General features: G+C 40.2%; 1 protein-coding gene across 1 annotated transcript; it reads right to left on the bottom strand.

The window, feature by feature from the left end:
- Nucleotides 1-5042: 5042 nt before the first annotated feature.
- LOC101854058 (40S ribosomal protein S12) lies at nucleotides 5043-20798 on the bottom strand. Its single transcript, XM_005089345.3, has 6 exons — nucleotides 20728-20798; nucleotides 20564-20599; nucleotides 14723-14857; nucleotides 10843-10945; nucleotides 7971-8072; nucleotides 5043-5168 (listed from the first exon to the last, which is right to left on the bottom strand). The coding sequence occupies exons 2-6, from the start codon at nucleotides 20578-20580 to the stop codon at nucleotides 5109-5111; spliced, it is 417 nt and encodes a 138-aa protein (XP_005089402.1). The 5' UTR covers nucleotides 20581-20599; nucleotides 20728-20798; the 3' UTR covers nucleotides 5043-5108.
- Nucleotides 20799-22179: the final 1381 nt, after the last annotated feature.

The raw sequence follows: 22179 nt of genomic DNA, 5'->3' as shown, positions 1-22179 counted from the left end.
ACTCTTTGTGCCATGGTTAGTTTCCTTGTTTTTTCGAGACAAACAGTAAATTTGTTTCTAATTTTACTTTTCAAATAGCTACTCACATGGCCTCATTTCATTGTGTTCATCAAACCTGATCCCACCAGCTCATCACCCTCTGCACCAGAATGTCCCTGTTCTGTGAGTGTTCTAACTAGAAAGGCCTAATAAAAGTTCCAGCAATTAAGATAGATCTAGTTATTTTGCTTGGTTAAAAATGTATTATGTTACATTTTTCACATGATAGGTGTGAATGAATGCGCCCGACTGCTAATGTTTAACTCATACTACGCATATCTATTCCTAATGTATTTTTTACTCGTCAAATTGGTAATGTTGTAAGTACACCCTGCAGTCTTTTCCGATGCAAAGAATGACTTTACGGGTTACGAATACGTTATAGTTATACGACATTCAGACATACTCTCTGGGGTTTGATTTTTTATTTCTGGCAGTCAAAATGTTTCATGTATTTAGATATTTATAATCATTTCCCAAGCATTTTAGAGGTCTTTTTGTACCTTTTAAAATGACTTTGGTCTTTTCATATAGATTGTATGATTATCAGATTGACTATGATTTTGAAAACCGTATTGTGCAGTTCAACAAAAGACGAACTAAATTGTGTTTGAGCACTCTGAATTTTGTATGATTTCACTTTCTGTTTACTTAAATCCTGTATGCGCCATCTATTCTCCATTTTTTTCCAATATCAGTAAAGAAATCCTGTATGTGTCCCATACAGGAGTTTATTTGAAAATCTCTGGATTATGTCTACTTCGCACTCAAGCACGCTTCGGCTTTAAGCACGCTTAAGCTTTCTCCCGACGACCGTGCTTAAAACCGGCATGGACTGTACTATGCTACTATACATGTGTCGGTGGTCTAGTGATCAGGCTGTTACTAAAACTGTTAGGCTGGCAACTGAAAGGTCGTCGGTTCGCACCCCGTCAGGGGCCCGACATTATGTCCTTGGAAGAGGTCCAGATTATTGAAAGCATGTAGGCCCTATGTTGTTGTTATTTGTCTTCGTGTACATGTACCTAGCGAAATTCGTACATAACGAAACCAAAAAGACGTTCATGTTTTGCCAATTTTCCTATGACGCGCGTGCTAGACTTAATTTAAAAACGTCTGTAACTGTAAATGGTATTTCTCGAAATCAATTAACGCAAGGCTTGTCCTGTTTCTCCATTTGTATGCTGTATCTTTATTACTTAATATAACTTATTTCAAATCAATCTTACAAGTGAATCTTTCTCTCCATCAGGCTGTGTACATGTATTCACATTTCCATAATTTCCTTTCTACTTTCTGAAGTTTGGAGTCCCAGTAAGAATTTTTACTCTTTGAAAAATAGATATAAAACATTCTTGTATGGAGGGTAATTAGTGGGGTTGGGAAGGGGCTGAGGGGGTTGGGCATGGGTTTGGGGAATGGAAAGTCGGTGGGTCGGGTTGGGGGAAACGGGTGAGGGGAATGGAGGGTTGTGGGAGTTAGTGAAGGAAAGGGGGATTTGAGTGTTTGAGTTTGAGTTAGAGAATGATGATTTGGAGTTTATGAAATATAGGGGGTGGGAGTGTCATTTTCATTTGTTCTGGGTATTTGGGTATAAGAGACAGAAAATACAATATATATACAGTGGAATCCTGTTATAACGAGAGGGAGGGGACCGGTGGAAAATGTCCGTTAAAGCAGGATTCACGCTATATAACTATAAGTATAAAGGGATCCAGTAATAAATTCAAGGGAAATAATAAAGTAGGTCTAATCTATGAGTTTAAGTGATCTTTTTAGCTCTTTTTTCTTTCTCCCCTGATGATGATTTTGCCCAACATGACCTCCATGTCTTACTTGATCAAAAATCGAATCAGGTTTCTTTCACTAGCGCTAGTGATGTTGACTGACAGCTCGGCGTTGGCGATGAGAAAGAAAGGGCTCAGGGCTAACTCGCCCCGCTGTGTTTTTCCCCCACCCCACCACACCCTGTGGTGCATTCCGTCTGCTTGCGCGCACCTCACACATTCCCATTATGGAAATAATCTAAACAAGGCTTACGATGACCTACATGTATCACGCGATGCTTTCTGCTTGTCTGTGCTTGCCACACCCTCCTTACTCAGTCGCTCCGGCCTTCATTATTGACACACATGGGCTCTCCCATTCTTTGTTTTGCTAGATCACCAACACGTTTCTCAACTGGCGAGGTTTTACATTATTTATACTCGCATGTTTGACTGACTGATAGCGCAATAGCAGTATTTTATTTATAAAGTACAAAGGGAAGGTAAAGAAAAGAAAAAAACAACAACAGGGTTTTAGAATAGTGTCTGTATAACAGACTTCTCGTTTTTTCCGGACTCGTTATATAAGTGGACTCCACTGTATTCTACACAACCTTCACACCCCCACCCCTCCCCGAACAAAAGATAAAATAATTTTTTTTAAAAAGATTCAGGAAATCAAATAAAAATTGTTCAATTAGATCTACTGTGTTGTTGAACATTTGTTGATAAACATTAAGATTTGTGTAACGCAGGAATTTGCTTCTCCTTACAGTTAGTCCATCCGGAGAGCCCAAGACAGTCTCAGGCGAGGCAGTGAAGGGGTTAGAATCGTGAGCAGTGGACAAAGACAAAGATTTTGTTAGGCCCTTTGGTTTTGTGGTCCCGACAGATAAGTGGAACTTTGGATGAGTTGATCTTTTCATTCCGCCGACAACAACTCATCCGTTGTCGATAGTATTACTATTTCATTGTACATGTATTAAGGCCCGGTTACACGAAATGATAAATTGTACAAAAACTGGACGATCTAGATCTAGTGATCATACGATAAAACTTTAGGTGTAGATCTAACCACAAAATTGTACAAAATTCGGACGATCGAACCATGGTTTGGAGACTGTCGAGAAATCAAGCGCTGCTTGATATTTTCCGTGCGATCACACTTGAGGGGGATGCGCTGTGACGTAGATTCACTTTGAAATTTGCCGCCGCGCAGCACTAAACTCAGAACTCAAAATTTTAAAAATAATAATCGTAGGTAAAAACTGATTTCATTTTCGAAATCAGCGTCTCAAAATTAGCAAAGTTGTTCTTCGCAGCTTATTTATATTTTAGCAATTTTATTATTTAGGCTAGTTGATCGTAAATTGTGAAGCTTTGCATCAAGGTCATTCGGTGCGTTGCACATCTGCAGTCAACAAATCATAGCTTCCACTTCCAGTTCTACACACAACACAGTAAGCCTACAGTGGTATGGCCACCCTTTTCTAAAGGCACTGCTCTGCTATAATGTACAAGGGAAGGGGGGTGCGGGCTTCTGTGATCTAGAGGTAGTGTTCGCCTCTCATTCAATAGGTCCAGAGCTCGAAACCTTCACAAAGGGAGCAGGCAAATCACTGTCGTCGCAAAGAGACACGATGGTGGCTTTTTGACGAGGAATCTCCTCAATCGATAGAAAACTGGACGATAGATTGGAACGTGTAAACAGACAACACAGTTCGATAAAACGGACAGTTCTCTCAAACGACAAATCTGATACTATTTGTCCCTGCGTGTAACGGGGCTTTACTCTACCTCAGAATTACTAAGTTCTATCCGACATTTTGGCCGTTTTGAATTACTAAGACCATGAGGCCACAAAGAAGATGTTTGCTCTATCAAAATTGTAAAGATATTCGGAGTCGTTATCACGACATATTAAAACACCTGTATTTGAAAAAGCCCAAGAGTAAGGACCGAAGAGTGATGCTGATGGGATTTAGATTTACATCTGATCTTAATAGAAAATATAATTACTCCAATGTTTGATCACAATCATGACGATGTAGCCAACACCTCAGAATTACACAGGTCTATCTGCTCAAAACCTAGTTCGGAGAAAGTTGATGGCAAAAATTGAGTTTCACGACGGCATGAATGATCAGGTCAAGCTTTTTTTTAGGCAATTCTTTGAATTTGACTATGATTTCAAATTATCTTTCGATTTTGATAGAGAAGATAGGACGGTTACGAGGGCTGTACATGTACGCAGGAGAACACTCAAATGATTGCAGTAGTGGAGAATCCAAATTTCAATGTTTCATGGTCTGAGCAACTCAAAACGGCCAAAACTGTCAGTGTCATTCAGAGTTCCTGTAGCGACTGGTCAGAACACGCCAACCACACTCTTGTACTTGTGTAACCAGCAACCACTTCCCGACCCATACCATGTTAGTTTTCTTTCTTCGTTAAGTAAAGTTGTAAAGTGAAGCACACCGAACACAACAATGATAATTGAGTACAGGGGAAAAGTACGACAGACAGAAAGTAAAGAAGTGGGACCTATCAGTGGCACCCCTCACCCCCCCGCTATACCTTCACGTTCCAAACGACACACACAATGTATTTAACACACTATTTATGCGGCCCACTGCTGCGCCAACCTGTGTGTCTTCGATGACACCTCACCACCCTCACTCACAATCCGTGTACAGGTACTTACATGTCTAGATCTAGGGCCCAACCGCGAGGCTTAAAGTGACGGGTTGGACACTCCAATCGAATGAAGTTAGAACAGTTCCAACAGTTTGTGCATACATTAACTTTTTTTCTGAAACAACAACCATTTCTCTTTCTAAGTTTTATTTTTTTCAGGATATTTGGAATTTGTTTAGTATTTTTAAAGTGTTTTTTAAAGTTTATAATGTTAACGGGAGGTGGGTTCCTTCCCCTTGCCTAGGATGTGGGGGTAGATTCTCGGCCAGACCCTTAGGGTGTAATTTATTCCACAAAAATCTCGGACTTCCATGCTATTCTAGTTTGGGCTACGACCCAGTTTGTGCAGCAACAGGGTTTCCCCCGACTTCGAAGAACCATGGTTGTTAGGATGAATGGTCAATATCAACCGCGCTCAATCTACTACTTTTACTTAGCAGGTAGCATTTATAGGCCCCAACAGACTACAATATTTTTATTTTTTTAACAATAAAATGTAATAGGCTACCTCTTAGAAAACACAAGGTACAAGAGGAATCATTTGTTTTTGAGGCGATGCAAGAATCCTCATTATTTATTCATTTTTTTTCTTAATTTTTGTCACCATTACTTGGTCTTCAGGTATTCTCTAACGACGTCAAGCGCTTGTGATTCCTTGCCATAGTCCTGAGGAAGAAACACAAAAACCCAACGTTAGCCAAGCAACACTCTGGACACTGTCTAATAATGCAGAACTGAAAACGAAAGAAAGCAGACAAAAATAGGAGAGACGAGACAAAATGAAAAGTAGCCTACACTTAAGTCTTTGAGTTTTACGACACTCGCAACACAATATAATAGGGCCACATAAGTGCCGAAGATTTGAGGTGTTGCGAGAGAGGAGGAGAGATAAGGACAATAGATGTTTGATAGGAGAAAGAAGGAGCAAACTACACCAGAGCACCCCCCCCCCCCCCCCCCACAACAGGACTGAAAGGGCCCATGTGATATCCCTATTATTGAAGTGGATTAGGCTTACATAACACTGTACCCAATGATTAAGCATTTGACAATAAGCCGCAAGATCAAGGTCATTCCACGTCACTGGGTGGAAAGTTTGCGTCAACACCAAGGTGTTCACTAACCACATGCAGGATAAAAATGTAAGGACATTTATACCCACTCAGCAACCGAGATAACAGTAACATCATCCCATAACTTGTTTACTTTCGACTGTCCGCATAAAAAATTTCAAGCTTTTTTATTAAGCCCCCAATGCACATGTACCTTTGAATTGTAAAAAAAAAAAAAATCAATCTCGATCCAGTAACAAGCATTTTTTATTTAGTCCTATATTAGACACTGCCCATAAGGTACATGCACGGGGACACTACAATAAATGATTGACAGTAACCAAGCCAAAAATTGGCCCATATTAAGACTTATACCCCCTATTTCAGTTTAAGCTTGTAGATTTCTACCCCAAAGCTCTCTATGTGAGTCTCGAAAAGTACTCACCAATCTGTCGGATTATGACCTGCTTTACGCTAACATCAAAGAAAATATGTCAGAACCTTCTTTGCATTGACTTTCAATAACGGGCTCCTCAATTCTGTAGGGTCAACCACATTTTAGACAGCATGCAAACTGAGAAGACTAAACAGAGCAATTCAGACCTGCCACTCTATGAAACCTCAAAATCAGGATCTCAGGGAGAAAAAAAATCGGGATCAACAGCAAATCACCAAGGTGACTGCGAAAGCTACTTAATATTTTTCCACGGGTGTCCATAAATTAGTTGGCATATATGCACTCTGAGTGTCTTTGTTTGTTTGTGTGCGCGCACGTGTGTGTGTGTGCGAGTTATTAATTTGTGTAAATCCTGAAGCATCCCTTCAAGCACTCCTAGTCCAAGTGTCTATACTCCCCCCCCCCCCTCCACCCCACCAATAAGTCCCGAAATACATGAACTTAAGTTGACCCCATCAACGGACGGTCCCCGACACGCAGAACTCACACGGCGATGATATGTCACGTGACACGAATGTGCGATTAAAACAATTTTACTAACGGGTCCGACTAACTGCGCGTTCACACAAAACACTCGGATGAGCGACAGTCGTTCTACTTCTAGTACTCTAGGATTACGACGGAGGCCGACCGACCAATTGTACCAACAAATCTCTTATCCCTAATAATGCGTTCAGACTAAAGCAATGACAACGTCCAAATATTAGTCTTGTCAGCGCAGTTACATGTAGTTGTGTAAGGGTCGCTCGTCCGATGTGAACGCGCAGTTACCAGACCCCGGACAAGGCTTGTTTTGAAAGTAACAGCGAAACTACGAATATTATTGCTTATTTGTATGTCCCAAATTGTAACAGTTACCAGGCTATCATCGGAGAATTCTGAGTGTGGGCAAAGATCACACACAACTTGGGGCGAGTCAACTACTAAATGCGGCATCGATATTTCGGGAAATAGTGCTCCGAGTTCCTACTGACAAAAAGGTCAACGGGTGCTTCCCGTGATAAAGGAGAAGACAGAGTAAGTTTTTAGAAAAATACGGCAGAACAGCAGACTGGGACAAAAAATCGGGATACACGCGATCGAAATTGGGAAAATCGGGATGCTTGAGATTTGGGGCAAAAAATCGGGATGAGTGGCAGGTCTGGCAATTATTTGTTTTATCTTGTTTTAACTGCGGGCAGACTAAAGCGAACAAGCTGTACAGCAACCTAAACTTGTGCAACAGTTTTCATATTTATTTATAAATAACCTCTCTAACAGCAACCGTTATTGCTATAAATTGTCTAAAAAATTATGTTTGGCAAACCAAACACAGGGTGAACACTGATACTGGGCTATAGTTTCAGCATGTGCACACACACCCCTGGCGTATCTCTTCACAACACCTCATCGGGTCAAAAACACACACTGGAGAGTACATGAGCTGTCCAAATGCTCTTGCCAGAACCTATCTTCCCATAAGAGCAACTAAGGCCTGCTTCCCAAAGGTGTTGCTTTTAGGAGGGACACCACTGTATTGACTAGGAGGGACACCACTGTATTGACTAGGAGGGACACCACTGTATTGACTAGGAGGGACACCACTGTATTGACTAGGAGGGACACCACTGTATTGACTAGGAGGGACACCACTGTATTGACTAGGAGGGACACCACTGTATTGACAAGAGAGAATGGCTGTCTTTCTTCCACACCCCTGCCATAGAACCTACTTTCTTTTTACAACTATGCCCCCTTTTAAAAAAAGACATGGGACAAATCCCAACAAACCATCTACGTACAATGTTAGGGCGAAAGTGAGGGCAGTGCAGGCATCGTACCATGCTCAGTGTGTGTTTATATATATATGGGAGAAACCAACATCACAATCCCAAGATGAAAGATTAGATCCATACAATAAAAATCCCACAAACCACCAAGGGCGGCAACTACTCTACTGTAAACGATGTGAACACTTACTCTTACGACGACGACTCCACAAGCGTTGACTTTTCTTGCCTTGCCATCTTTGTCCAGTTTGCAGAGGCCCGACCATTCTCCAAGCTTCTTCGCATCATCAACCTGGGGGTGGGAAATGTTAGGACACTAAGATGAAATCTTGGTGCAACCAAATGACATTTGGCATATAATAGGCCTACATAAAACCTGTGTCAAGTGAAATAACGGAGGTGAGCTGTGAACACAGTGAAAGTCAGATTCACAAAATAAGGCTTCCCTCGGTGTAGAATTCCCTCCCACTGCAGTTAACCCATATCCCCTGTGGCCTGATTTTTATGTACGCCGCGCAGCGTATTTTGGCACTGCCGCTTAAAAAAAAAACAAACCAGGACTTCCCTTTGCAAACAAAAAATCTTTCAATCGATCTTGATTTTTACACAAAATGTTATTTCCTCGTCATATGCAGAAATTGGTCTCCTTATCGGTGGATTAAAGTAACATCTGTTGATGCCCACAGATTATGAGTTAGATAAGATACCTTTTCAAGATAGTGTTATTTATAAAGAATGTCAAGACAAAAATCATTTGTATGCACACATTCAGTTTTCCCATTTTACAAACAGGGTTTCTTCACATTTTGGTCTGAGTTTTCCAACAGTACTAAGAGAAACGGATGGCAAGTAGACAAATGTATGGCTGAGATCGATACAGTTCCAACGACATCACATTTAGTGAGTACTTTCACCCCGTGGAAGACTTGTTACTACAGCCCAAATTCTAAGTTTTCAGTGTTTGTGCATTCCCTAAACACACCGTTAACTTTTTATTTTAGTTTCAATAAAAGAGTTTTTCAGCTTGCAGTACAATTAGGTCATTTAAGTCCAGAAAATTAGGGGTGTTACAAGAGAATGACATACACACAAAAGGAGAGATAAGGTTGATAGATATTTTATAGTAAAGAAGGAGCAAACCAGAGCACCCACCAACTACCCACACTGCTTACTTTAAGCAATTAATATGAGAGCCTCAACCAGATTGACTGAAAATCCCCCCAAGAGCTTTTGTGTAACGAGCGACCACCCCAACAAACACAATAAAGAAGAGACCTAACCCTACATCTACCCCCCAAAAAACCTGCAACGCCCCTCATGTAAAAAAAAGCCAGCACAAGTCCAAAATGAAAAAAAAAACCCCAAAACAAACAAAGGGCATAGATCTATGACCTACACTGCTGTAATAGGGTTTGATACAATAACACAACAGCATTGGAATATGAACACCGAATCCTCCATCAGAGCTTTCCAGCAGCTGATGTCATTTTTTGAGGATTTTCGGGTCCAGGGCGGAGCCCTGGCAGCGGGTTGAAGGGGGACAGCGTCCCCTTTACGTTTGAGAATTTTTGGTTTCAGGGCATCCTAAGTATGCCATTTCTGGCTATTCAAGCCTAAATTTAACAAGAAAATAAGTGAGAAAAAAAACATACCTTGCATACCGCATAGACCTAGAATCTAGATCTAGCCTACATAATTTTCTGCTTGTGTTAATCCATATATTTCCAAATCCAAAGCCATGCTTTCTCCCTTGTACAGATACTGTACATCCACAACTAGATCTATAAAACTTGACAGTTAATGTTCAACTTTTTTCTGCTTGTGTTGGTTTGCACCATAATCACCATAAGGTGTAGGTCTAGATTAGCTAGATTCAGAATCCAGTATAACAGCTTGACTTGATCTAGATCTAGTCTAGATCTAAATAACTGGACAGCTAGATCTATATCTATATCAACTTAAATCCACAACAATACTTACAAATAAACAAGTCTGGTAAAAAAATATAATCAAGCTCTCTTTAGAGTTTTCTTTTCTTGGAAGGCCCAAGATCGATAGATCTAGAACCACAATCGTCATTTCTTCCTCTTGTTTACAGAGCTGGTGCTGTGCTTCTTGTGCTTTAGAAAGTGAAAGACACTGTCTATACTTTCAAATAAAAGAGCACTTCCGGTATGGGTTGGCTTTTGTTGACTATTGGTAATAACGGAAATTTTGCATTTCGCATTTTTGAAAATAAATTTTTTTGGAAATTTTTCCATTTGCGGAATTCTGCTAATTTGCGGAAATCCGCCAAAATTGCGGAAGACTGGAAGCCCTGCTCCATATAGTAATCTAAATAATATCTACATCTAGATCTAGTGTAGAACAAGTAAATAGGAATAGATCTAGATTTAGATCTTGGCCTTGAACGGGACATTCGCATCCGATTCCGAACAGAAAGACCACGATCATTGACTCAGCTGAGTCTAATAATTTACACACCTGATGAAATGCTCTTTTACAAACATTAATATTACAGCACAACCTATGATAGGGTTTGACACAATAGAATTGGAATATGAATCCTCCATTGAGGTCTATAATAATCTATATATAAATCTAGAGCTAGATCTAGCAGAACAAGCGAGTAGGATTTGAATAAATCCACATAGATCTATCCGAACAATCAGCTAACAGACGAAATTCAAAATTGCCGCTCGAGCAAGAAACTTAAAGTAGATCATTTAGGACGTCGTTCTTTTTCGTATTCGTATTTTTACCCAGGTTCCGGCAATTATGTCAAAAAACGCCAACAAAAGGAAAAAGGGGTGGTGGCAATCGGCCAGGCCTCACACTTTGACTAATACAGGTGGACCTAACGATAGCACCGGCCGGGTCGCGGGTCGAATTTCAGACGATTGCGGCAAACATGCAGGTCTAAATCAATTTTTTTAGGTAGACTTCCATATAAACATCAGATACAGATTCCTCCAAACACAATTTCCAGTCAAAATTGTATGAATTAAAAAAAGAAAAAGTTCTGTGGAGTTGCAAGATATATTTTAAGACACACAGCTCACCTTCAGGAGACTAATGCCATGCTCAGCACAAAGAGCTTCGATCAGCTTTGTGAACAAGGGTTCATCAACACTGTTGGCCAAGATGCACAAGTGAGCCTGGCGTCTGGAGGAAAAAAAAAGAGGGTCAAGAAAATTCCACGTTTATTGAAAAAGTATGCTGAACACTTTATAAGATATAAGAATGGTATAACCGGGAGACACTTCAACAGTCATTTCATGAATTCATGAATCAAGAACCAACCGTACACTGGCCCCAGACCATTATGACTATCAGATCACAATTTAACTTTTACACTATTTGTGACTAAATTACAATCTGTATCCCACCTTCATCACACCCCATCGGCCTTTTTCTTTCTTCACACACTACTCACTCCCAGGCTCTAACAGCCCAGTCAAGGGGTGAATATTTTTTTCATGTAGTTATGAATAAAACAGACTGCAACAAGTCACCAGCACAAAACAATTAGATAATGGGTTAAATGTTTTAACCCCATCTGTCTTAGTAGAAACAAAAAGGCAGAACTATTGAGAACACAGCCTCTGGTAGGACTGATTTAAATTTGGTGAAGTACCATGTAATTTTGGTCTACATATTTCTCACTTCAGCTACACAATGTTTATGATACACTTTCGCCAACAGCGAAATTTTAAATTTGCATGGTTTCTTAGAGAATTAGAAAGCAAACAGCACAGGAAATAAAAGTTGCCCTTTGAAATTCCATAACAAAAAGTTGAAAAATCTTCCAGCCCAACTTGGAGGAACAACAGCAATACAGGAAGTGGATGATGAAGAGCAAAACTGCAATAACAAAATTTTGCTTGGTATCCATGGCGCAGAATGGTAAAAAAACAACCCAACAACATGCCCCTTTTTAACTCACTTCAGACGGGTCACGCAAAAGTTGCGTGACCCCTGCCACTGCGCTCGCGTCGGGTCACGCAATCCCTGCGTGACCAACTTTGGAATTTTTTTTTAGCTATACAAATCACGCACGCAATGCGTGACCTGTCTCGTGCCCTTGTTTAGCCAATTCTGAGCTACTTGGACGTAGTTTCGTATCTCTGGGGCTGATAGTTTTTAAGTTACCGCGACCCAAATAAAAGGACCCGAGTGGCGGAAAATCAAAACAAAGCACGCGGAAAGTACGCAGAGAAGCATGAGGCAGTGTTGTTGTGAAAATGGAGGAAAGAAATATTTTCAGCGTGTTTGATGATGGTTTTGGTTCGGAAACTGATCAAGAAGGTTATGATAGTGATAGGGATCCAGAATATGTTCCAGAAAAACGCAAGAAAAAGAATAGTGGAGTAAGTAGTAGTGGTAGATCTACATTTCGATCAAGAACTGATGACAACAATGGAGAGATCGATCAACCTGGGCCCAGTGGCAGTGGCCTAGCCCCATCCAGTGGTCGGGATTCCCGATCTAGTACTAGTACTAGAAGCACAACATCGAGATCTAGTGACGAAATTATTCACACTGTGGGTAGTGACATTGACTCGAGTGATTCAGAAACAGAAGGTGACACTGGTGAAAGAGACAATTTCGATTTGGACGCAACCGTTCAGCCTCAGCATGGTGGTAATATTCTTGACAGGTCTGGCTGGTCTAGTGATTTGACTGGTTTTCCCCAATTACCCCCATTTACTGGAACAAGTGGCATAAGTGATCAGATCGATAGGGAAAATTACAGTGCCTTGTCATGTTACAAATTGTTCATTGATGACTACATCGTCAAATTGATCAAAGAAGAGACGAATCGTTATGCTACCTACCTCTCAAGAACAGAGCCCTACAGTAGACAGAAAAATGTAAAGGAATGGAAAACTGTCACCCTTCATGAGATAAAAGGATTCTTGCTTATCCTCCTGCACATGGGCACTGTAAAAAAACCTTCTATGTACGATTACTGGAGTACGCAGGAATTCATTTCATCGGACTTCGCTCGTACTATTTTGCCTCGTGACCGTTTCCGATCAATAATGACCATGCTGCACTTCAGTGACAATGCGGCTTATATTCCTCCCGATCAGCCAAACCACGATCCTCTTTTCAAAATAAAGAAGGTGTATGAGCACCTTCAAAGGAGGTTTGAGGAGGTGTATACTCCAGAGCAAGATGTTTCACTGGACGAGGCAATGTGCCCGTGGTGTGGGAAACTCCGTTTCAAGGTTTACCTCAAGGACAAGCCCACGCCATGGGGCATAAAGTTCTACGAATTGTGTGAGGCAAGTTCCTCCTATGTGCATCGGTTTGAGATTTATGCTGCTGATCCACGATACAGTAATAAGCCGACTGACGTGGTGATGCGCATCATAGAGCCACTGCTGAACAAGGGGTATCATTTATATACTGATAATTACTATTCATGTCCAGAGTTGTTCGACAAACTAATTGAGAAAGGAACAATGTGCACCGGCACAGTGCGGGCAAACAGGCGAGGAATGCCGAAGCCTGAAGAACTTAGGACACCAGTGCAAGGAGACACCGCTTTCAAACGAAGGGGCCCTCTCGTTGCCCTGAAATGGAAGGACAAGCGAGAAGTCCATATACTCACTTCAGCTGTTGACCCAAGAGAAACTACCATAGTCACAACAAGAAATGTCACAAATAAAGAGAAACCAACTTGTGTGGTTCAGTATTCAAAGAACATGAGTGGAGTAGATAAAAATGATCAACTACTTTCCTACTTACCTCTCGCTCGCCGAACGTCAAAGTGGACGACGAAACTTTTCACACACATGTTTACACTCTCCATCATCCAAGCATCCATCATATACAACAAATTGCAAAAGCTTCAAAACAAAAGACAAGTGCCCCTGCCTAAATTTATCAAGCTCTTGGGTGAACAGCTGAGTGAGGAGTACGTCAGTCAGCGTCCAGCTCATCGTCGTCCACCAAGGACTGTCATCAAACCTACGCTAGCTCGTCTCGACGTTGCCAAGGAGTTCCACCTCCTTGAACCCCTTCCCATCACCCAAACTAGTTCAAAGCCCAGGAGAGAGTGTAAGAGGTGCAGGGATGCTCTCCCAGAGACACCAGGGAAAAAGAAAAGAGCCAAAGAGACATATCATTGGTGTGTTGTGTGCAAGACCCCTCTCTGCATTCACCCGTGCTTTGCAATGTTCCACACGCAGCTGAATTACTGCCAAAATGACGAGTAACTTTTTACTCAACATACTGTAAGTGCTGAATTTTATTATTTGCATTGTGCTTTTACTCACTCAGCAAAGCTGATTGAGAAAAACTTACTATTTTTATGTTTATTCACATGTTTATTGGGACCACCATTGCATTTTTTTTTTTTTTGAAAATGGAAATTACACATGATTGGAAAAAAATCGTGAAAAAAAAACTAATAAAGATAATCAAGTTCTGTTTTTTGCATTTTGTTTAGTACATGTTAAACAAATGTGTGTCCAAATTTAGTTAAGATCCATTCATAAATAAAGTCAGTGTGATTTTTTAAAAATGCACCAAAAACGCTAGTGCTCAGGGGTTGTTGGCCCAAAACGGGTCCAGTCTGAAGTGAGTTATAGCACTCACATCCTAGAACATAGCACGTAAAATAGTCAAAGCCCCAACTATCACAGTAAACAGTTACCACAAACTAAATGTTCAAAGTAGCTGTTTGCCAAATTTATCAGTTTCATTTGAAAGGAATAAGACTCCTGTGAAATTTCATACAAACAACTTACAACATTGTAATGAGGCCCTACTGAGCTTTTCCATGGTGTACAGCATTTAGTGTTATATTTTGAAAGAGCAAAAAAAACAAAAAAAAACAACCCCCCCCCCCGATCTGAATTAAAAACAACAAACAAAACAAAAGCCTCCTCCAGACAAGTGACAAAATATTTTAAATACAGCTAATAATACCTGTCGAGGGCTTTGGTAGCCTCCTTCACACCTCTGCACAGACCATCGTGGATGAGGGCAGTCTTGAGGACTTCTTGCAGCGCCTCATAAATGTCCATAGAGGCAGCAACAGCTCCAGCGCTCTGGACATCATCTCTGAAACAACAATACCACAAAAGGTAAATAATTGCAGTGTACGAGTAAATTTATTTCAGTGGTTTTTTTAGGCCACTGGCAAACACAAAACACATTCATTTATTATCGATATTCCTGCTCATCTCCAAGCAGGCTGGACGAAAAATGATGAGGATTTTGATACAAACAACAACATACTTTAAAAAAAACACATCTGACCAGACATAAGGGTAGTTCATTGTTTAAGACATTTTTCCTTCTTACTGTAATGAGAAATTATGATAAATATAAGAAAGATATGAGCTTTTTTTTAAATGGCCGGCACTATTTCTTCCAACACTCTGAAATCACATTCTTTCCTGCAAATTTCGGATATATATAGATCTTTAATTATATTACAGGCCTACCAAAGATTGCTCGTATACAATAAGGTTCAATCGGTCCAAAAAATGTCCGCAGTAAATATTTATATAAAAAGAAACGAAGTGATTATTCGGACTCGAGTCCGAATATGAAAAAATGTTATTTGGACTCTGATTCTTGTCCAGCATGACATCACTTCCGACTTCCTGTGACTCGTGAATCCGGCTTCCTGTCCTGCCTCACTCGTGACTCGCCTCAGGCTGGGTAGAGACCGGGATCACTTCGGGCAAAAAGGCGTTTTGTGCAGGAGCCGAGTTATAATCTTATGATGAATTTGAGGCTGGCCTGAAAAGTTATAATGCTTCTAATAAATGTTTATTTGTTAAGAGATCATCAGAAGCAATTAAAGATGGCTCGTTAGCGTGTGTCGGGGTCGGATGGGCGGCCTGCACACGTGTGGCTGTGTGCCTGTCGGGGAGGGTGGTGGTGGGGGGGACTATCGGTCCGGGCTTTGAACGTCGCATACGCGTCAGTCTTTTCCCCCTCGCCAACTGATCATTATTACAATAATAAGCTAGTCTTGACGTAGATCTACGTACTGAATTGTGCGCTGGTCTATGGAATCAAAAGTTGCCGTATGCTCAGCCCTACACAGCAACACAACTTTTTCTTGGTAACAATCGATATGACACAGGCTTGTGTATTTGAACGAATCGGTCTTTTTTTTATAATTTTTTTTTTAAACACAGGTCATAATATGCAGGTGCTAGGTGGTCTGCTAATCTTCAATTTTACCTTTTTCTACAACAAAGAAAGTGGGAAACGGGGTATCAATGAGGCGGCGGGCATTGGATCGGCAGATAAGGTGTGGGGGAAACTAAAAAATGGCGGAAAATTGGAAGCACTGAACGTTAGATCTATAGAACGAAGACACTTCCTTTTTTCCCGGACCCGAGTCCGAATAACAACGGCCTAGACATGCTACAGTTCCAAACAGTTTTTCGCTACAGATATGACGTGTTGCCAATGAAGGGTGCTTCTCTTAAACTTAATGTGTTGTGTTCACTCGTGTGCTGTCTAGATCTATGGAGGGTATTGATAACGGCACATAGAACTAGCATCTCTTCGTTTTTCATGGCCGCGACCAATCAATCGCGGCTCAATTTTTTGGTCCCCGAATCAGGGAATAATAAAAAAAAAAAAAGAAGAAAAACTGAACCTCTTTACTTTTGAAAGAAAGTTCACTTAGCTTAACTCCGTCTCTTTCTCACTTGTTGTCACCACGTTGATTTGTTGAATACGTTACAGTTATATATATATGCGATTTGTATTGCTGTTCTTATTTTCCCCTCTTTGTGTGGTGTTTTATTTTGTTAGTGGGTAATTTATTTTTCTTGTTATTGTTCCGATGTGTTGTTTTCCTATATTTTTTTTGTTGGGGAAAGGGGGGGGGGATGTTGTAAAGTGTAACGACATTTAATTTGATGTTCCTACCTCATTAGATTCTACATAGATTTAAATAAGTTATGTTAGAGCATTCCACCAAAACCGATTACATGTACAGACACTAGCAGGCCCCTTGAGTGTGATTCCATAATTTACATGTAATATCCTGTACTTTTTTTATTTTTGGAACTACGCACATTTAGTTAGGGTTAAAACAGCCAATCTTCTTCGGACAGGTGGACATAGGCCCTTATTTTTTTAATTTTGTGGTTGTTTATGGGCTGTTCTAATTTTGATTTCATTCTGTTGTGAAACCTTTCTTTTAAACGTTTTTTAAAATTGAAATAGATCTAGACCCAAAAATTTGCTCCTTCCCAGACCTCGCAGAATGGCAGAAGGAAAGTTGGCGTTGAACTATCGCAAATAGGCACAAAATCATGAGACCGGAAGCCAGAAACCGCTCGGAGAAATAGTCACTTCGTTTCTTTATAGCCATGTTGAAAATTAGCATTTTTCTAAAATTAGCACTGAAGGGAAGTAATGGTAAAAATGGCTCAGCGCTAAGACAGGGTTAACAAGGCAAGTGGGGGTTTCAGCAGGGTTGGGTTGATTTAAATCAGTTGATTTTTTTTATTTAAATCAACTTGATTTTTAAAATAAAAACCAGTGATTTAAATCACTTTTTAAACAATTTATTTGTATTCAGTTTTTACATATTTCAACATTCAGAATTCCTTTCCTTGGTTTCATAAAACAGATATAAGGTTAAGTAGACTAATATAATTGTGTTTAAAAGTCTGCTTTCCCTCCTTTCACTGTAAAATAATACAGTACTCAATTTACTTTTTTTTTCCATAATTGAAATCAGAGCTGGGTTGATTTAAATCAGTTGATTTTTTATATATATTTTAATCAACTTGATTTTTAAAATAAAAATCAGTGATTTAAATCACTTTTTTAAAAAATGTATTCAGATTTTACATATTTGAACATTCAAAATTCCTTTCCTTGGTTTTATTAAACAGATTTTTAAGGTTTAGTAGACTAATATAATCATGCTTAAAAGTCTGCTTCCCCCCCTGTCACTGTAAAATAATACAGTATTCAATTGACTTTTTTTTTCATAATTGAAATCAGGGTTGGATTGATTTAAATCAGTTGATTAAAAAAAATTTAAACCAACTTGATTTAAAAAATGAAACTGATTTAAATCACTTTAAAAAAATGTATTCTGTTTTTACATCTTTAAATATTCAGAATTCCTTTCCTTGGTTTTATAAAACAGTATATAAGGTTTAGCAGACTAATATAATCATGCTTAAAAGTCTGCTTTCCCCTCTGCTACTGTAAAATAATACAGTATTCAATTTACTTTTTTTTTCATTATTGAAATTAACATTTTCTTTTTCTTTATAGACAAACACAAGCGCGCGCGCGCACACACACACACTGTAATAAAATGCAAGTTTATCTATGCATAATTACCCCCCTCCCCCTTCCTTTTAGACTGACATTTTCTTAATTTTGTGTCTGTAGCCATACTTCACTGATATAGCAGATTAAGGCTTTCTTTTGCAGTTGCTTAAATTAACCATTAGTTGAAATAAAGACAATGCATTTTGCACTAAAAGAACATACTTTTAGCAACAAAAAATCCCAAACTGTGTCGACATTTTTAAAAAAATCCGAGGTAAATTTTTACTTTCACTCCCGCACACAGATGCACTGTTTCAGGGGTCAAACTGCTGTACTGTTTGCTGCAGATCACACATAAAGCCACTAAAACTGTCGCAAATCAATTATTTTCAAGACAATTTCAAATCTAACTGTAAAATATCAAATTATGGGTGCAAAAACAGGGGGGCATGCCCCCCTGTAACCCCCCGATTGGTCCAAAGCATGTCTATCTCGGTTAAAAACAATCAAATATTTCAAAAACCATTAATTTGCGACGGAAATGAAGTTGATATTCGTGTTCAGCGCATCAATATTTAGTAGAAAATAGACAACTGGTAGCTGAGTGTGAGACGGGAGGGAAAGTAAAAAAAATACCAAATCCGATTTAAATTTTAAAAAATCTTGATTTAAATTTAAAAAATCGATTTTTTAAATTTTTATCAAAAAAATCACCAACCCTGGGTTTCAGGGGGGCTTGCCACTCTGCCAACCTAACAAACAAGGGTTTCAGGGGGGCTTGCCACTCTGCCAACCTAACAAACGAGGGTTTCAGGGGGGCTTGCCACTCTGCCAACCTAACAAACAAGGGGGGTTTCAAGGGGGCATGCGCCCCCGGGAGTGTATACAGACCCGGTAACCTGGAACAAAGTCACAAAGTATACAGACCCGGTAGATGAACTCTTTTGTGATTTCGGAAAGTTTCAGCGTCCTCTTGGCTCAGGGTAGACCTATTCTAGATCTAGGTTCTTCTCATAGATGTACAGAGAAAACACTATGGTTCTTCTAGAAATCTAGAGTCTAGATCTATAGCCTAGGTCTAGATCTAAATGAAGATTGCGAATGTCTTTTCGATGAACGATCGTTTTTCCTCCGTTTCAGAGTTGGAGGAATCACAATTTGAAGAAAAGAACAATACATAATTTCAATCGAGCAGTGACCCTCTCCATTTCTCTGCCTCTATCTCCTCTGTGTATCTCTCGCCTTCTCTTTTTCTTTGTTTGTCTGTCTTTCTCTCGTTCCCTCCTGCCAACTGGGGCATGTCATTTACATTTTGCTAGCATCTCTCTCTCTCTCTCCCTCTCACACACACACACTACCGGGTCTGGGCGCTGAAACTTTCTGAAATCACAAAAGAGTTCCCCTACCGGGTCTGTATACACTTCGTGCGCCCCCCCCCCCTGAATTTGACAATAATTTGCTATACGGTTTGATTGGCTATCTCTCCATAGTTATCAGCATGTGCAGCAAAAAGTAATCTTTTTGACCCAGAAGTAGGCCCTAGATCTAACAAGCCTAATGGCTAATTGTTGGTACGGTCAACGGCCACCTCTATTCTCACCCGGTGTGCGTTCACCGTTATAGCCTAGGCCAACCATGAGTGTAGCGTTCACCCTGAACCACAGAATTCTACACTGTGACTGTGATTCTAACAGAATTGTAAAATTCTGTGCCGTGAACAAACGTTCCATTACTACTGTTAGCCCAAAATCCTAAAAGCGAGCAATTTTGTCTGTGGGCAGTGGAGAGAGAAAGGGAAAAGCGCGAGAACTTCCGGGCAAAACAAAATGGCGACCCGCTTAGTTCCGCTCGATTCGAAAAGTTAAATAAAATAGCCCTAGCATCTTTTTTGTAGACGACCGAATTAATTTACTTTTGTTTTTTAACATTGTTTTGGTCAATTTTATCGTCCACACCGATAGACAGTAGATCTAGAATCTAGATCTAGATCTAGATCTATACAGAAAGAGACAGAGAGAGAGGGGAGGAGTAGATATTGCGAAAACTTCCGGGCAAAACAAAATGGCGACCCGCGTGTAGTTCGGCTCGATTCGAAAAGTGAAATAGCCGCCATAGCCATAGCATCTTTGTAGACAATCAAATTAGCTCACTTTTGTGCTATATAACGTCATCTTTTCTTTGCTTTTACCAATTTGATCACCCACACCTATAGACAGTATTCTGAAATTAGGAAAAACAGGTCTTGTTTCACACTGGCCGGGTGAGAATAGCCAACGCTGGCAAGTCAAAGTCTCACCCGCGGTGAGAGGTTGATCGTATTTTTATTCGGACCGAGTACTCTATTAGATTCTAAATCTAAAATCTAGATTAATTTCTTTCAAAACAAAAGTAGTACATGTGGTTGTAAAATTTTCGCCAGAAATCTTGGAAGACCTGAAGTTGAAGTATGCACAACAAGCATGGACATGGAGAAGGTAAACAACGCAATCGAGCTGCACTCACCCTTCCGCGTCAGACATGATTGAAACGGATATCCTTCTGTGAAAACAAGAAAAATAAATATTGTGTCAGTAGGTCAAAACATCAATTATTAACATAAAATAATAAATTCACAACAATGTTTAGAAATCGATGAGATATTTAATAGATTTTCTATGTAAACTTACAATGATCCGGAGTCTCGGAAAGCTATAAAGGAAAAGGAAGTAGAAAAGGACAAGTGGAGTGATGTCCCTTGGAACTTCGGAGTGTGGGGCCAAGTTCCGGCAAGGTGCACGATGGACTTGATACTCGGGTTTTACGGTACACTAAATTAGATATCATCAGAGACAGTGTAAATACGTTGTCTCTGATACTATATATACAATAATTAGATCTATATATATACATACTATTTAATAATGAATGGGTTAGCTTCTTGTCTGTTGTCGTCTCCATCTTTGTCGTAGCAATAGCATGTAGTAGTATTAGCAGTGGTAGTAGTAGTAATAGTAGTGGTGACAGCAGCAGCAACAGTACATGTTACGTCATGTAGTAAGTAACAGTTATAGTAGCAGCAGTTGTAGTGGTGATAGTGGTTTTGGTAGTTAGTAGTAATTAAGCTTAGTACCAGAACAAATACTACTACATGTACCAGTAGTAGAAGTAGTAGGAGTACTATATCATGTTGTAGAAGTATGTAGTTGTTAATGATAATAATAACTGCATTTACTTACGCATATTACCCACACCCAACAGCTCTTTCGCTTTATAACCATTATTACGCCAGCAGACCCTAGAACATTCAGAAACATTCTCAGGTTCCTGGAAAGTATCCTTTTATTGCAAGCGGCAGATTGCACGCGCTCAAACACTAACAAACTGACAAGATTTTTCACTGTTTAGGCCTACAGCTGAGTATCCCTTCCCTTCTGGGTGAAGAAAGGAACATTCGTGTAAAGTGCCCTTTCCCAAGGACACAACGTCGAGTCCCTGGCGGAATTCGAACCCACGACCTTACGGTTGCGAGTCGGAGAGCCTAACCTATTGTTGTTTTTGCTGTAGCTGTTGTGGTTGGCAGTAACTTGGCAGCCGTAGTGGTGGTGCCCGTGGCTTTGGTCTCGCTTTTGCAGTGAGCTGACGAAAATATAATATGTCGTCATCATCATGTGTCTTTCATCCTGGTTCATGTGTTCTGGGTAAAGGCGGTTAAGAAACTTTAGGCTTTCCACCTGTCTATGTTCTGGGCGGTCTTCTCTGCCTACAGCCAGCTCTGCCTCATAAGCAAAAGATCATCTGCCTCCAGACCTCGTTCCTATGGAATGTGGATCTCGGCCTTCCCCTCTTCCTTCGCCCCCTGGGAATCCATCTTAGGCTTTGTCTTGTCACATTGTGGACTGGCTTTCTATGCATATCATGCCCAAATCCATCGCCATCTTTTCTTGATCTCTCTGTCAATTTGTTGTTGTTTGATTTCCCTCCATTAGACAACATTTCTGATAGTGTCAGGCCACGGTGGATTTATCTGATCGTCCTCAGGCAACCAATGATGAAAAATGGCACTGTCTTAGTTTTGTCACAAGGGGCATGTAACTTGACATAAGCAAGCACCTGACAGCACTTCCTTTTGCAACACATGG

The sequence above is a fragment of the Aplysia californica genome, unplaced genomic scaffold (assembly GCF_000002075.1).
Source record: "Aplysia californica isolate F4 #8 unplaced genomic scaffold, AplCal3.0 scaffold00005, whole genome shotgun sequence".
Classification (NCBI taxonomy): domain Eukaryota; kingdom Metazoa; phylum Mollusca; class Gastropoda; order Aplysiida; family Aplysiidae; genus Aplysia; species Aplysia californica.
Note: the sequence above shows the minus strand (reverse complement) of the source record. Positions and strands in the feature narration are given on the sequence as shown.